The sequence below is a fragment of the Antennarius striatus genome, chromosome 5, assembly GCF_040054535.1.
Source record: "Antennarius striatus isolate MH-2024 chromosome 5, ASM4005453v1, whole genome shotgun sequence".
Taxonomy (NCBI): Eukaryota; Metazoa; Chordata; class Actinopteri; order Lophiiformes; family Antennariidae; genus Antennarius; species Antennarius striatus.
In genome coordinates, this window is record NC_090780.1 from 2077942 (window position 1) to 2095000 (window position 17059).

At 40.4% G+C, this 17059-nt stretch overlaps 1 protein-coding gene across 4 annotated transcripts in view; it reads left to right on the forward strand.

The window, feature by feature from the left end:
• tox2 (TOX high mobility group box family member 2) overlaps nt 1-17059 on the forward strand; it is a 96264-nt gene that overhangs the window by 35010 nt on the left and 44195 nt on the right. For all 4 annotated transcript variants that reach the window (XM_068314304.1, XM_068314306.1, XM_068314303.1 and 1 more), the window contains exon 3: nt 11993-12052. In XM_068314304.1, the coding sequence (XP_068170405.1) occupies nt 11993-12052 (60 nt within the window). The remainder of the gene's footprint in view (nt 1-11992; nt 12053-17059) is intronic.

Consider the following 17059-nt stretch of genomic DNA (forward strand, 5'->3'; position numbering starts at 1 on the left):
TTTTTTAAACATCCCACATTTAGATCAGTGGGATGGGGAGAAATCATGGCCTCAATTTGTATCATCATTCCTGCATCCTCACACAGTTTTGAGAAGAACAAATGAAATGAGGACACCTAAATAAAACCAGTCTCTACAGCAGCAGTTCCCAAACCTGAATTTACGTAAACTAGACACGACATAGACATTCACCCGGCAACATTTTGCTCCAGTCACAGTATTTTCCGCACCTAAAAGCCTTTAATTTTCTCAAAAAATTACAGTGCACCTTATAATCCAGCGCACCTTATACAGTGGTATCTCTACTCATGAAATTAATTGGTTCTGGAAGAAACTTTGTAAGTAGAAAATTTCGTAAATAGAGACGCGTTTTCCATGCAAATGTCCTAATCCTTTACAAGCCCCCGGAAATTCAGACATAAATGTTTTATGTAGCATAAAAATGCATCAAAACATGTAACAAATACATGTTATAATTAGATTATTACACAATAAATGAGAGTTGTGCATAATGTAAAAAACAAAGAATAGAATAAAGAATAAAATGATGGTCATTTAACTTTTAACTGCTGTCCTCGGTTTTTTTTTTGCCCTCTTTGGTTCATGCCCTCTTGCCCCCCCTTGAACAACAGAGTGAATCCAGTCCTCCTTCTGAACTTCTCCAACCACCCACGCGACGCCGTAAACTCCTTAAACTTCCTTTTGTTTTAATAACGTAGTGATTGTAGATGTATTACGGCCATATTCTTTGGTGAGATCAACCAAACGCATCCCTTTTTCAGGCTTTTCTATCATCTCTTGCTTTGTTTGTACGGACAAAAAAACTATTCTTTCTCTTTTCTTTTCCTCTTTTCTCCGTGACTTTCTTGGGGTCCATAGTGAATACTCTAAAAGTTAATATATTTATATCAGAACACCTCATGGGTCGAGGGCTGAATGACGAGGACGCTGCATAGACACCTATCTAGCTCCACACAGAGGTCCCTCTTAGCCAATGGGATGGCAGGATGCTAGGTAATAGCCAATGGCAGAGCAGCTATGAGAATGTTGCGTTCAGGAACCTGTGGGAGCTGCGAGTATCAGCCCATACTGTATTTTTACCTTTTGTAACTTGAAATTTCTTTTGTAACTAGAGGCAATATTTTCCTGTTGAGGCGTTTCGTAAGTAGAACATTTCATATGCAGAGACGTTCATAAGTAGAGGTACCACTGTATTTTTTTTGTCTGTGTGTGTGTGTGTGTGTGCATGCATGTGTGTGTGTGTGTGTGGAATAGGTCCTAAACGTATCATCTACTTATCAGAAGGTCGTGGTTCGATCTCTGGTCTCCATAATTGTGTGGTTTTAAACACAGTGTTATGGGTAAATGTATTTCGCTTATATTTGCATTGACTGTGTCCTGTGATCGAGTTTTATTGTTATATAAATTACAGAATGGGTCTATATGGGAACGCATGAAAAGGAAATGAAACCATGAACTACAATTAGTGTTTAAGTTGACGTGGGGCGACTCTCGGAGCCGCTCCGGTCGCACGATTATTTCGTCTCTGCTCGGATGAGCATCAGTGTGTTCTTTGCGGGGAGTCAAAGCGTTTTCGCTCCCATTGTAATTGTTGTTGTTGTTGTTGTTGTTGTTTTAGCTCCGCTGCCTTGACAGTGATACATCGGGTGAAGGTTCAGAGTCTGCCGCAGAGATGACAGGATCATTTCAGAAACCTTTCTCTCTCTGTTTCTGTCTCTCTCTTGCTTTATCTCTGACTTTCCCCCCATTTTCTCCAAGCTGATTTGGAGCCTTGCATAGTCAATTATGTGGGGAGTGAGTGATGGAGTGGGGGCTCCGGCTTCCATATTTTGGTGCGATATTAATATTTCATGAGCACAATTCTGTAGCGAATATCTAAGAGACTGCCTATTAAGGCAGCTGCAAGGAGAAGGATTGTGTGACACACACACACACACACACACTGTACATATATACATACACAGACAAACAGGGGTGAATCAGTCAGGATCAGGCACAGGTTGTTATAATTAGTGTTTTCCACATTTATTTTGGTGGGATAATAAGAGCGACTCATTTTCCTGTTTAATATGTCATGTTTGTTTATCCTGACACGACTCATACCGGGCTGTACACGCAAACACGTTTGATGTTGGTGATAACAGAGCGATCCTGCGCTGTAATTGTGCTCAGACTGGGACGTTTTTGAGTCGAATGGCCGCTGTGGAAAATAAAAACGTTAAAAAAACCTCGCGCTTGATAATTTTTTTATTAGAAAGTAGAAGCAATGGGATGTCAGGCTCCTTATTTTTCTTGCTTCTGGATGGGTATCGGTGATGCATTCAGTCAGTGTCAACAGTGACAGGATAAGAAGGTCTCCAGCGATGACTGGAGGGGCTGTGGGGGGGGTACTTGATGCTTCTCGGGTGCTAAGTGCTTGTGGCACCGGATGGTCTGTGATAGACATCTCATTTCATGCCACCACATACGAGTGTCTGATTTTAAAAGTGTCACAAAATTCACCCGCATTAACACAATTGAAAAATGCGATAAAAACAATTCTAACCCATTTATTGGTTAGAATGTATGTCACAGATTAGATGGGAAGTCGAAATGCATGTCTTCAAAAAACTAATAGACACAAGTGAGTTGAATTTCACACATAGGAGTCCAAAAGGTGTGCATCACATAATTGGTTTCTTAAACTGGATTATTTTTTACTTCTTTTGGGGGCATTTGAATTTGATCTATGACCTTGTCTTTTGAAAATGCCTGATTAATAATACATCGAGTGTCAGGATGAAGGTGTTTCTCCTGCAGTGGGGCATCTCTTAAATTTCAAAAGGTAGAAACAGGGCATCTTTTGAATTTTTTTATCCGATGTGGCATCGCATTCTCCGGTTTGAACCAGATGATCACCTTAGTTTCATTAAAAAAAAGAAAAGAAAAATGTAACCTTGGGGTTTGGGGAGATGGGATCAGTGAATGTGATCGTAACTATTGTCGGTTTTACTCTGGAATTATATGGGAACAGTAACCTAACAGCATCAGCTGGAGTTTTACAAAGTCTAAGTCTGACATCACTGTAAGATTTAGAATTGTGTTTAATGACAGTTGAGCTTCTTTCATTTTAAATGTTTAATAAAAAACATACAAGATTAACCCTTACAGTCCTATGATCACGCCCACGTGATCAGATCACATGATGTTTTTGAAAAACCATTCTTACCAAATAAAATCTGTCATATGGATTGCTGTGCGCATGTCTACGTGACAGTATAGATGTGAAACTGTCTTTCGGTTTTTTATTTGGAGTCGATTGATCCCGGAAAACCGGAGATATGATCGTTTAAACGTCTTTGAGTTCATTTTTGATATGGTATATAGAGACAAATATCAAAAGTACCAAAGTACGGCTCTTATAGGCTAAAGGACTCTTAATTTAAAAGTACTGATGTAACCTTTTCAGAAAATCAAAGATTAAAATTTTCAAAACAGCCCCATCGTCCAATAGGAAATCAGGAGGTGCGGGATTGGTTCTGTAAACTCTTGACGCAATCCAGATAATCTGGACCCAAAATCAGTTTCGATCAAAGTCCCACAACGGTTTTCTCCCATGACTTTTAGGAGGGACGAATCGGTGTGAAATCTGGCTGATTTCGCTGTAGTCTGGCTTAAAAGGCTGATCCTCCACAATACTGTCATCACCCGCGACTTCAAGAGTCTGGATTAAGGCCCACTTTCCTTCACTGGATTGTAACGAATGTGTGAAAAAACATCACAGTGGAGGGAACAGTAGAAATAGATATAGAGAGAGAGAGATAGAGTAAGAAAACTCAACATCTTAACACCCCCCAATGCCCCCCACCCCCCAAAAAAACCAGATATATCAATGTAGTTGCCTGTCTCTGAAATTCAAATGCTCAGAGAGAAAACAGAAACAGATGAAAAATAAAAGAAACCTCAGGGTTTTGCATTGGGGTGGGGGGGTTGGAGGTGGGGGGGTACCGAGAAAAAGACCTGCCATCTATGTATTAGTGCTCTGTAAATATTACATGAGTTCCACATTCGCTCAGTTGTTTGGCATTACTTCCACTGGATAGGTATATTATTTTAGAAACCATGCCTTGTTTATGGAGAGGCATGACCTACTTCCAGACACTCCCCCCTCCCTCTCTCTATTTCTCTCTCTATTTCTTTCCTTTTCTCTCTCTATTTCTCTCTCTCTCTCTGTTTTGCATTCCCTTTACCTCCCTTCTTCTCTCGCTCTCTCTCTTTCTCTTTCTTACTTATCCACTCTCAAGCTGAAAAATCTCAACTGCTTGTCCCTGCTGAACAATTACAAGGCAGAGAGGCCCAAATGGAGATGTTTGTAGAAAACAACATGTGTATAATTAAGGTTTAATGAGCTCTTGTCAGGGTGGAATGTGCAATTAGATTGGTAATAAAAAATTCTGCCTGAATGCTAGTGGCGGAGGCTGAATGTGGAGTCAGCATGGCAGCGAATGAAAGAACAGTGAATTATTTTAAGCCGTATTGACAGAAGTAGACAGTGCCGGATGCTACATTTAGATTTAAATACATGTTGGGGTCTGAAAGACATTTTTTTTTTTCCTCGCTGGTGCTAAATTGTGTGTTATTACTGTACTTGTGCACACCATATTGGTTTCTTGGGAAAACAGTTCTTAAACAGCTGGAGTTACGCTTTACTGCCGCACAATAATTAAAAGACAATAATTGTTATTTGAATAGAAAAAGGTCATTTATGCCAATATCTCCTGAAATAGAAAAAAAAGGTTGAGCAGGTTTTTATTAAAGATTCTCCAGAAATAGCTCGTAGCTATTGAGCATTCAGAGACCACTTAGAGAGAACGGCCATTCTGTCCTCTTAATTTATTATTCTAATAGAAAATGCTTAGCGTTTCCATCTCCATCTTAATCTGCACCAAAACGTTGGAGTTAAAGACGGCCGTGATGGTGAAGGGATATTGACCGTGGAATTCGTAGCTCCAGCCCTTAGCATAATATACTGGAGGTTATGTCAAAACACATTCGCTTTTAAACACATGTTTCAGTTGCCTAATCTTAACCATAACTTAACCGTAGCTTATTTTCCATGACCGCAATATTTTCTTCTGTTTAAGTATATGTTAGAGAGAAAATGCCAAGGATTTTATAAATCTGAGTACTGGAGGTAAAAAAACAAAACAAAACCCGAAAAGATCCGTTTTATGTTGGTGATGAGTTTAGAAGGATAAACAGAACAGAAAACAGCTCCTCTATATGCAACATTATGCAAATAAAAAGCATTTATTGAATATAATCAACACCTTTTTTTGATCTCAAGCAGCTGCCTCGTATTTTTTGTGCTTCTTCTGCGATGGAGACTTTTTTTTTTTTGGGAAGGACACATCTCCAACATGCCCTTTTGTCTTTTTTTAAATAATAAGGCACTTACCATGAAGAAAAAAAAAAAAAACAGGTAATGCGCTGCTCTCTTTTCTGGCCTCCCCCCCATTTTTTCTCGACTTGGTGAAATTGACGCTTGTGGTTCTGGTGGAGAGGATTCACGTACACAATAAAAATGGTGTTTGGCTCTTTCTGAATTACTTGACTAGGTTCTGAAAGAGACTTTTGTTGGCATCCTCTGGGGCTCGCCCTTGAAAGGCTCCCTTTGTGCGTTTAAGCACTATGATATAATGCAAGTGGTTTTAATAGATTTAATGGAACATGCAGACATGCTTCTCAAAAAAACCTTGTGTGATGAGAAGTAGCGTGTTTTTTTTTTAGGAGATCAGAAGCACATCTTAAGGAAATTAAACGTACATGGATGTCTTGTTGCCCAGGAAACGCCTTGGATTTGATGCTACGTTAAATATTTTGATGGGATTTGCTTGAATTTATGTCTGCATTACTGTGGCTTTTCAGCTTTTTTTTTTCAGATCTGATTGTACATTTCTACGCTCCACCTGAATTGTGTTGGAAGTCAAGGTTAGTCAGAATGGGGGGGTTATGGGGGGAGCTGAATGTCAGCGATGTGTTGGCTTTGTTTTCATTGTGCTAACAGGAGCACAATGGTGCGATTGTCTGGGCCATCTGAAACCCTACACCTACACTCAGGGCTTTCGGGGGGTCAGAGGTGGTGGTGGTGGTGGGGGGGCATGTGTGTGCCTTTAGCTTGCTGAAGTTTGCATTTTGAAAAAAAAAAAAAGAAGGTAATCCATACAGAGTATCATCAAAACCATTCTGCCTCATGAAACTTTTTTTTTTTTTACCCCAAACATAAATCTTGCCCCCCCCCCCCATCCCCACATACCTTTGTTGCTTTGTAATCTGTCTCATTATTTTAAGGTGCCATTTGAGGAGTGGCCCCGCCTCTTGAAACCCCTTCCGTGTGATGGACACGACCATAAAAGCTGAGCAATAAACCTGAGATGAATGTTATATCTTAATACTGATAGAGGCAATTAAGTCCATCATAAGGGAGGGAGGGGAGCGCCCCCCCCCCCTCTCTGGGGGCTCATTCACTTCCACGGTTTAACATGATCTCCGGCTAAATGCCTTTTTTTTTACTTCTCTCAGCTCACAGCTTACAGTCGAGCGCAAATTGAGCTGATTTTTTTTTCTTCTACACTGTTTTGGTCTGTTCTGTCTGATCTGCCCTTTCCTGTCTGTCACCACGCGTCTCCTTTTCTCTTTCTCTCACCCTCTATCCCCCCGCCCCCCCCTTCACAACTCATTTTGCCATATTTGTCATGGTAATGTTAAAAAAAAAAAAAATCTCAGCTGCTCCAATTTAATTTTTTTTGCTCTTTCAGTCGAAGAAAGAAGGGGAATTCTCCCCCCCCCCCTCGCTGCTTTTTCTAAAGTTAATGAAGACCATATTTCATCTGCATGGAGTTATATGACTGGGCGTGGCTCCGCAGGTCTGTTATGGGAAAATAAATATTATGGAAGGTTCTAACTTTGTTATCTTTTATCTTGCTGGGATCTCTGTTGTATTATTGGACAGGATACATTACACACAAATACACACACACACACACACACACACACACACACACACACACACACACACACACACACACACACACACACACGTAAGCATGCCGACAACGTGAGCACATCTTAGGTCAGGTTGTATACAGTATGCAAAAAATGCACACGCATAAGGAACACATAAAGGTGAAATTCGTGTGCAGCTGCAGAGATATGCACACACACATGCACACACACTTGCACACATACATGCACACACACATGCACACACACATGCATGCACACATGCACGCACACACTGGCAATTTATATCTGCTTTTCAGCTCACCATCCCCCATGCTCTCTGTTCATTGGTTAAGTATGAATGCACGTGTGTGTGTGTGTGTGTGTGTGTGTGTGTGTGTGTGTGTGTGTGTGTGTGTGTGTGTGTGTGCATGTGTGTGTGTGTGTGTGTGTGTGTGTGTGTGTGTGTGTGTGTGTGTGTGTGTGTGTGTGTGTGTGTATGCCAGCTAGCGGTCACATGCTCTAATGACCACAGTCCTGACACAGGTATTTTGACTGCTGCCTCTTTCCATCGGCACATTGACAGACATGTGATTTGTTACGCTGGGATGGAAAACTAGAGAGGCACCTACCATGACCAAAAAGAGGCCAATAGAGGTAAGGAGCTGCTGCTTCATCTGTACATCTGAAACATTCCTGCACTGATTTTATGTTGAGTATATGTACAGTTAGCCCACAGATGGATAACAGTGAGAGAAGTTAAGGTAAAAAATGAAGTCAGATGCGCTGGAGTCCCTTCACCGACCTTCACCCTGTGCATCAACAGGAATGAAACGACCCAAATCACAACCGTTGTTTGTCAAAGTGTGCAGAAATATTTGTCAGCATTCAGAATTTGGAAGAGGAAGAGGCTCTAGATCTTCACATTTCTACAGAAGGATTATTGTTTTGTCAGTTCCATATTCATCCGACACGGCCTTACAAAGACATGCAGCATGAATCCAACAGAAAATATATTCACAACATGAAGATAGATTTATGTCACATGTGTGAAACTCAAGGCCCGGGGGCCAAATGTGGCCCACCACATCATTTTATGTGGCCCTCCAGAGCATAAAAAGGTCAGAGTGTCTAAAAATAAATAGGTCAAAAGTCTGCTTTGACCAGAAACTACATTTCCCACAATGCAGTCATTCAGCCCATTTTAACCTTGACAAAAACATTTTAAACAAAGTTAATGTCCTAACTTGTGTCTGATGTTATTTTTCTTTATTGATTGATAGTTTGATCCTTGATTGATGGAGTTCTGTGGGTTTAATAACCTGATAAATTATAAGGATTTATGTTAGAACAGAGAAACAAACAAACATGTTTTTTCTGTCTAACTGTAACGTTTGTAACTAGAATAAGTAATAACATCAGTTATTAACATCAAGGAGTAGTTACATTTATTTTACATTACACTGAGTTACATTTAGTTAGATTTATAGGTTACATCTGGCCCTTAGAGGACAGCCGTTATGATGATGTGGCCCCCAGTGAAAATGAATTTGACCCCCCTGATTCATGTGATCAAAATACAGGCAAGATGAAATTACATTTTTCGACAACAACATCTACATATTATATCTAGAAAACAGTCATTTAAAATAGGATTCATTGCAAACACATCATGATATAATTTAACCCCCCCCCCCACTGGATTGATTGTACGTTTCCAGCTATAGAAGCGGCTCCTTCTCTAAAGTCGTGCTGAAGTTGACGTGTTCGAGCCAACTGTTGCTCCTTCGCCTCCGTGACTTTGGTGCACTTCCTGCATCAAACTGACTTTTGTTTGGCTTTACACAAACACAGATGCTATTTATAGCTTCTCTTCATTTTCTCCCTCCCGTGCCGTCCTGCTCTCTGTCTTCCCTCTCATGTATTTGCATTTGTGCTACGCAAACAGGAGTGTGTTGTCAAGTGCACCGGTTGTACAGGCCTCACTTGTCCCTTCTCTTTCTCAAGCGTCAATCCATCTCAAACTCCCTCCACTCTCATCACTGCTGTAGCTTTCCACCTATCTCTCACCTTCACACCCCCTTCCTGCCCCCACTCTGTCTGTGCTTTTCTTTGCTCAATTGTTTTGCTGTAGATTTGACCGGTGTGATTAATGACCTCAAAGCCTCAGGAAAGCAAACAGAGAGACAGTACAAGCTTGCCCTTCCTTTGCAAACCTCCCTTTTTTTTTTTTCCTCGTATGTCAACAGCTTGTGTGTTCACACTGAGCATGTTTGGATCTCTGGAAAAAAAAAAGATCTACATAATGCGAGTCAGGTTGTACAAGATGCATTTTTTTTTATGCACAAAACTTTGTCTTATGGTAGACAACATCTGCCACCTGGAAGACCACTGCAGTAAAAACCCATGCATTATTCATATATTAGTTTCTTATATAGATTTTTTTCTTATAATTTTAATATTTGCAAAAAAAAAAATGAATTGGCATCATGTCTGTTGGTATACCCTTCATGTTTTCAGAAGGTTAAAGATCAGAGGTCGCAAATGGAATGAACTTTAGAGGTCAGGTTCCATTTAGGCAGACAATAGAGACAGAATGGAGTCACCAAACGACGGAGGAAACAACCAATATCCAACAATATGTGGAACCTCTTTGGTGACAAAGGGGTGGCCTTTAACACTTCAAGTGCAAATATCATATCTTTTCCTGTTTAAATCCACCAACAGCGATGTAGAGCAACTTATCTCCATTTTAGCACCAGGTTAGGCTAAGGCTTAGTAGATCCAGTCTTTATGCAAAGCTAAACTCGTTTCTGCATTTTATGTCTCTCTCTAAGAAAGTCAATATGATCTTTCCAAAAATATTTTTCAATTCTTTGCATTGGAGTTTTTTGAGGAAAACGAAAACCCAGGGTTTTACAGAGATTTGTTAGCATTCATTAGCACTTTAGCATGAGTTCAGTACAATTACAATCAGCAGCTGAACACAAATGCGTGAACATTTTTGGTTTATGTTTAAGTTTTAAGCATTCTGTCCTCAGTGGCTCTTTCAAACAACAAATGTCACTTTTTTTTCTTTAACCTGTTCTGTTTTTGCTCATTGAGATCTGGTTTGCAGGTGTGACAATAATCTCCAATACGCCATCACATCAAGCACAATGTGATTAGGACGGCATGTGAAATCATTTTCTGGGTCGCCGTAGAGAAAAGTGATTTCATTTTCATTGCAGAACACAACGACTGTCCCTCCAGCAAACTAATAGCACCATCAGACAGAAATCATTTTCACTGGAAGTCACAGTTCCATCAGAGGCTCCATGGATGATAATGTGGAAATAAAATAACGTCTTCAAATTGAATAATGTTTCAAGGAATTACCTTTGCTCTTGTTTTGTTTTTGGTGTTGTGACATATAATAAACCAAATTATGTCTTATTACATCTGGTGAAAAAAACCCCCCCAAGTCTTTCTTTGGTTCGTGCCCGCAGCTTGAGAAACACCCTGACTAAAGCTGTGTGGGCACAATCCATCCCTTGTCTTGACCTTACAGTAGCAGCAGTATAATTCATCTCTATCTTGAGCTATCTTGAGGTATGTTTTGTTTCCTCATAAATGGTTTGTGCCAAAAAGTGTCAGACGGAGAAACAGAGGCCTCTAGGAGAGAGAGAGTGTGTATGTGTGTGTGTGTGTGTGTGTGTGTGTGTGTGTGTGTGTGTGTGTGTGTGTGTGTGTGTGTGTGTGTGTGTGTGTGTGTGTATGTGTACATGTTTATTTGTGCGTTTCAAGCTGTGGCCTCTGGCTGTGACCCCAGTGTTAATCACACTACAGCAGAACAACCACAGGCTCTGTTGCCACTTCTGCCGCTACAACCCATAACTGTTTCTCTCTCATTCACACTCTCTGGTTTTACTCTCTATTTCTATTTCTTTCTGTATATCCGTAGCAGCAATGCTACACTACATTTATTTGCACATTTTCTACCAACTTCTTCACCTTTAGCTCTGGTGTGCATCTTCTTTCTCGTCATCTCATCCTCCACTTCCGTCTCCATCGTCTTTGTGTCTGGCCTTTCTGAGCTCTGAGGTATCATCGCTCCCCTGTTCATTGTCTGTCTGGTGCAAATTCACCCAATCAATTTCTCATTCTCAAGAGATGGCATGGTCTTAACCAACACCTGAATGACTGGTTTGTTAGAAAGAATTAATCCATTGATTTGTCAGAGGCTTTCTAAGAATTCAGCATTTGTCAGCTTTTATTGCAATTTATGATGATCAAATGTTGAACAGAACCTTTGGAAAAACCCATGGTGTGGCATGGGTGACATGAACCTCCCACCACTTTCCATCAAAAGCAAAAAAGAAAAAAGAAATAATAATAAAAGGAAATTAGTGAGAACTCATCTTGGTTTTGATTCTGACCCAAAGCGGATGCAGAAAGTAGGTCCCTGGAACATCCTGTAACTGTTCTAACGAAGTGCGTTGGCACAGAATAACCAAGATGTGGGTCAACTCTTGGCTTACTTACCTGTCACATGTGGTCTTATTACATAAACAATGGTTTGGATATGATATGTCTGGCACGCCTGAGAGCTGGCTAATTCGTGCGAGTGTTACGCTTCCTGTGTTGTGATTAGCACTCTGTGTGTCTTTGTCACCCTGTGGCACCCGCAAAATCATAGCAGGGAGATTTGCACACATACACACACACACACACACACACACACACACACACACACACTCAGACTGAAGCTGTAGGCAAGCTGAGGAGAAGAGAAAGAGTCACACAAGCTTTGACAGGACCTAATTATACATGTCTCTAATGAACTGTAATTACTGACATCCACCCGAGCATCAAGGTCTATAAGCCAAGGACTGGCAGTCATTAGAAAGCTGTGTTACACTGCTCGCAAATTTCCTTTGACTGACTGGAACTCTGTTTTGTGTTGTGACGTGTCGGCGTCAGCCTAAAGGTGTCTCTCCTCTCTCCGCAGTTTGATGGTGACAACATGTATATGAATGAAAACAACCATGAATTCCTCCCACCAAACCAGGTGAGCTCCATTTGCCTCCAATGGAATACCTGCTCTTTTTTTTTTTTTTTTCCCTCTTATTTCATCTGATGCCTGCAAATTGTTCCATGATATGTTGCGGGGCAATTTTCCTCCCGCCGTTGTTGGAGCTTATTAGGACTGATGACAAATTGTCGCTGAATCAACCCTCAGAGATTCATGACATTGGCTGAAAGCATGGACTTTTCTTTAAATTAATTTTTCCCACTAGTTCACTCGTGTTTTATGCTGACAGATAAAGAAAGAAAGACTGCAGTGTCATCGACATACAGAGTTAGTATGACTGCTGTCAATGGGGAATTAAAGAGACTACAATGTCATCGACATATAGAGTTAGTATGAATGCTGTCGATGGGGAATTAACAAAGTCACTATCTCTAGAAATAAGGGTTTAAAAGCTGTCAAATAACTTGTGTTGATCGTTATTCATTTGGAACCTAATTAGCTGTGACTCATAGGGTCAATATTATATTATACAGTATAATGAACACATTTGTTTACTTACTACAATCACTAGCAAACTAAGCAACATCTCTAATGGAGCCAAATGTCAAAAGCAACATTGTAAGAAAAATATAAAACAATAAAACACTGATGTAAATCTTAATTTGTGAGCTTAGTCTTCAAGGCAGTGTTACAGATGTCACTGTCAGCCTGAATGAGGCGTCTGTCCCATCATAAATCAGACAGAAAATAGCCTGCAGGTTTGTGCAGACGGCCACACGTCAGACAGTCATTAATGCATGTCTGCTTTCAGTAGGAGGAAAGGGGATGATTCAAACCTACACAACTATCCTAACTTAACAGAAAGTGCTGGGTACTTTTTTTTGTTTTCTGAAGTGACTATGCCACCCATTAGGGCCACTCTCATCATAAAACCTAATTCACTCCGTATATATATACCGTTCACGCAGTCAGCCAGCAATTTTCACTTTGGTAAAAGTCGAGCAGAACATGGTGCTTCACTGTGAGTGAGTTTTGGCCTCGTTGCAAAGGATTTATTAAGTTAGGATGGAGGAGGGATCTGCGCTCTTCTACAGTACATGGCAACCATGCCAGATACACTGTAGCACAGCTGGTCACGAACAACTGGGAGACCATATGGTTATGTTTGGATAGGGGGATTTGTGGAGTTTGGGAATAAGCCCATCTGACACACACAAGGGAGCAGGGAATTTGTTCCTGTCAATTGCAATTATTAGGAGCGACCCACAGGCTGCGGCGGCTCCGTGTAGCCGCGTTGGTTTAAGTTCGTAATGATCTGGTTTGTTGAGGTCTGGCTTAAGATGCAGAGTAGGAGAAAAGTCTATTGTTCTTGCTTCATGTGCACGAGCCCTTACATTCATTCTGATGGCTCACATTTACTGTATGTCTGTCACAAAGGGGGGGCTTCATCACACTTGCGCTGACATATTTCTACTGGTGGTACTTGGCTGTCGAAGAAATGTTAAGAATCGCCGCTTTTATTGCCCATTTGGATCCAGCACATGTAGTTTTACTGCGGCTGTGATTGACTAATTACTGAAGTCTGCTGATGTTGAACGACTGAGGTTCAGATAAAACATCACGAATGTGGAGCAGGAGACGGATGGAGGTACTACCTCCATCCTCCACGTCTCGTTTTCCTATCGTAGGAAAACGAGAGAAAAGGTGAAGTAAGAGAGGAAGAGACAGAGGGGGAAACAGCGTGAAAGATGTTGATGGGATGAGAGACGATTTTTGCTTTGCTCTGTGTTATACTTTGTTTACTCAAGATCTTCTCATATTTGACATGTGCCTTGCTCTGTTCTCCGCTTCACCAAGTTTAGCCTCTTCTTCCCTCTGACAGCTAGAATCACACACAGGGCCTCAGGGGTGGACACACACTCCAAACAGCAAACGCATCGAGATGGGAGAAATATAGAAATCTTTTTTTAAGTATGTGGTGTGTTCACAATGGGGGAAAAAAAAAGTCACAAAGTGTAATCCAAAAAGTCAGTATGCAGTCTGGAATGCTTTTAAGAGAGCGCTGTTGATGCATTGTCACCTCACAACGCGCAAATTGTGGCTGACGGTGAAACAGCTTGAGAGAAACCTTTGAAACCTCTTTCCAGTTTTAAATGTTTAAAATTAAAAATTCGCAGTGGAATTCCGTAAATGGGCTGCAATATTAATACATTGCAATCAATAAAACTGCAATATTTTTGCAGTTGCACTACACTAAATCAAAACTTTAAAAAAATTATAAAAAAATTAAACAGTAGAAAATTATACAACTCTGTCAGACATCATCAAACTGCTGCTTTACTGCTTAACAAAGAGACGACGTGATGTTTTTTGTTTTTGTCCATGATACTGAGGAGTTGTTTTTCGATAACTGCCCACAATTAGTTTGAAATTGTATCCAGCTGTGAGCAGCTTCTCCGGTTTCTTTGTGCATTACAATGTGGAGGAGTGTTGAACATGAGCAGAACCCTCACAAACAAATGCCTCTTTAGTATGCATGTCGACTGCCTGTATACTTTATTTTGTCACTCAGTTGCTCCTTAGAATTAGCGTTAGTGTATTTACAACGGAGACATGTTGCATAATTTCCCATTAATGCTAATCGATAACCTCTCTGGTTTTCTTTTTGTGTCGATGTTCCAACATTTAACGTATAATGCATATTTTTTTATGCATGTAAAAGCTAAACTAATTACAAACTGTGAATATGTTTATTCTTGTATTGTCTCCAAGAGAAAAAAAAAATTCACTCGATGACAAAAGGAGAGAGAGAGAGAGAGAGGGGTGGAATAGCTACAGGGGTAATTTTTTATTAACCACTTTTATTCCTCAAGAAGCTGTACATACAGTAGCTCTATTATTCTCGATATATTCCATCGTGAATAAAAGCAGTTGGTACTGCCTTAAGCTTGCTTTTCTCTACTTTGCTGCTTTATTATCTCTCGTTACTTCTCTATCTTTCCATCTGCCATTCTGACTCCCCCCTCCCTTCGCTTCGTTTTCTCACACTATTTCTCTTTTTTACCCCCTCGTTGCATTTAAATGCATTTGGGTCAGTGGTTCCACCTCCAAATTATGTGAGAGTGTGTTTCCCAGGGTTCTGTCTCTCACTTCAGTTTCTCAAAGTTCAGTTTCTCTATTTAATCTGGCTCACCTATTTAAATATGCTTTTACAGACGCAGTACATTCATATAGGGCATGAGCTCGGCTTTTGGTACCACATCCGAGATCCTCAGATGGATGTGAGTTTTGTGACGATGCTCAGAGAAACGGGGTCAGTGCCGTTGTCATGTCGATGTTCCCATGAGCATCGTCGTCTGACCCTGCTTAGTTCTCCGTGGCGTTTCCTCCAGTCTTACTCCCCCCCAAAGCTGATTGACAAAGTGTTAGTGATTCCATGACAAGGTCGCAGACCCCCGGTCTTTGTCTGCCCCTCCAGCGTTTGACCGTCGTCAAAGCAACAGTTGTAGAAAAAACCAGAGACTTTACAGAGGTTTAAGGTAATCCCCAACAGGAAGAGCAACAACACCACAACCAACAAGACTGTTTCTCCATCCATCCATCTATCCATCCATCCATCCATCCATCCATCCATCCATCCTTATGAAGTATATTATTACTCTTATTATTATTATTAATAATAATAATAATAATATTGATTTATTATATTATTATTATTATTATTATTATTGTTGTTGTTGTTGTTGTTGTTGTTGTTGTTGTTGTTGTTGTTGTTGTTGTTGTTGTTGTTGTTGTTGTTGTTGTTGTTGTTGTTGTTGTTGTTGTTGTTGTTATTATCATCATCATTATTATTATTGATACTTTATTGATCCTTAAGGAGGTTCCGTCAGGGAAATTAACTACACACAGCACAGTGAGTACAATAACACAGAAAAAGCACACAGTGAGCACCAGCACATAGAAAGTAGTACCAACACCAAATAGAAAGAGTAACAAATAACCCATCAAGAATATTTAAATTGAAAGGCATAAATAGGCATTGGAATAAAAAGGCATAAATAAACTGGCTTAGATAGGCTTGGGTAAAGTGGAGTGTCTGTAGTGTTTGCATTGCATTGCATTAGAAGTACTACTTTGAGAGCAAGCATTAGTTGGTGGTAATTTTGAAACAGACAAAATTTATAATTAGAATTGTTTTAAACAAAAAAAACAAACCCTCATAAATATATAACTGTCAAATGTTTTATCCATCAGACTGATCAATAAGTCCCCAGTCTGCCCAGTCAAACTGAATCCGTGACACTCTTTACCTTCAAACTGTTTGTGCATCTCGTCTGTGTGTAACATCAGAATCAGCTTTACGTGATCAAGAAAATCTGACTTGTTTTTGTGTTTCTCTTAATTAACGTTCACACTAATGGACACACACACACACACACACACACACACAGACCAGTGGACCTCTGCACCAGTGAGCTTTAGCGGTTTTAAGACTGAGCTAGAAGTGCTTATTGAAACACTCCTCTGTAAAAAAACCCAACTTTCTTTAAATGAATGCAGCGTGTTTCTCCTCATGTAGGTCAATACAGTCATAACTTCCATAAAACACTTACAAGTTTGTATTTAATTCCTTCAAGGGCAGACATGGATCCTATTGGACTGGTTTAGAAGAGCCACACAAACCACTCAGCAGTAATTCTAGTTAAGTCTGAGCAGACCTTCACCTGAAGAGGGATTTCTCTCGCTAATACTACAGAGTATGGAGTGAGGCGATCAAAGATAATACACACCGTGTGTGTGTGTGTGTGTGTGTGTGTGTGTGTGTGCATGCCTTCTCATAGTTCCGCAGCAAAGTGAAAGAAACAGTATCCTTCATCAGCACTTTACCTTGACAATACTTTTGCTTTGATGTCTTTTCTCCCTGACTTATGAATTCATTTAGCAGAACTGCTGTTTGAGAGAAACGTGTCACAGGAAAAAAGAAGAAGAAGAAGAGAAGGAAATGGACGTGGTGGGGGTGTGTGTGTGTGTGTGTGTGTGGTG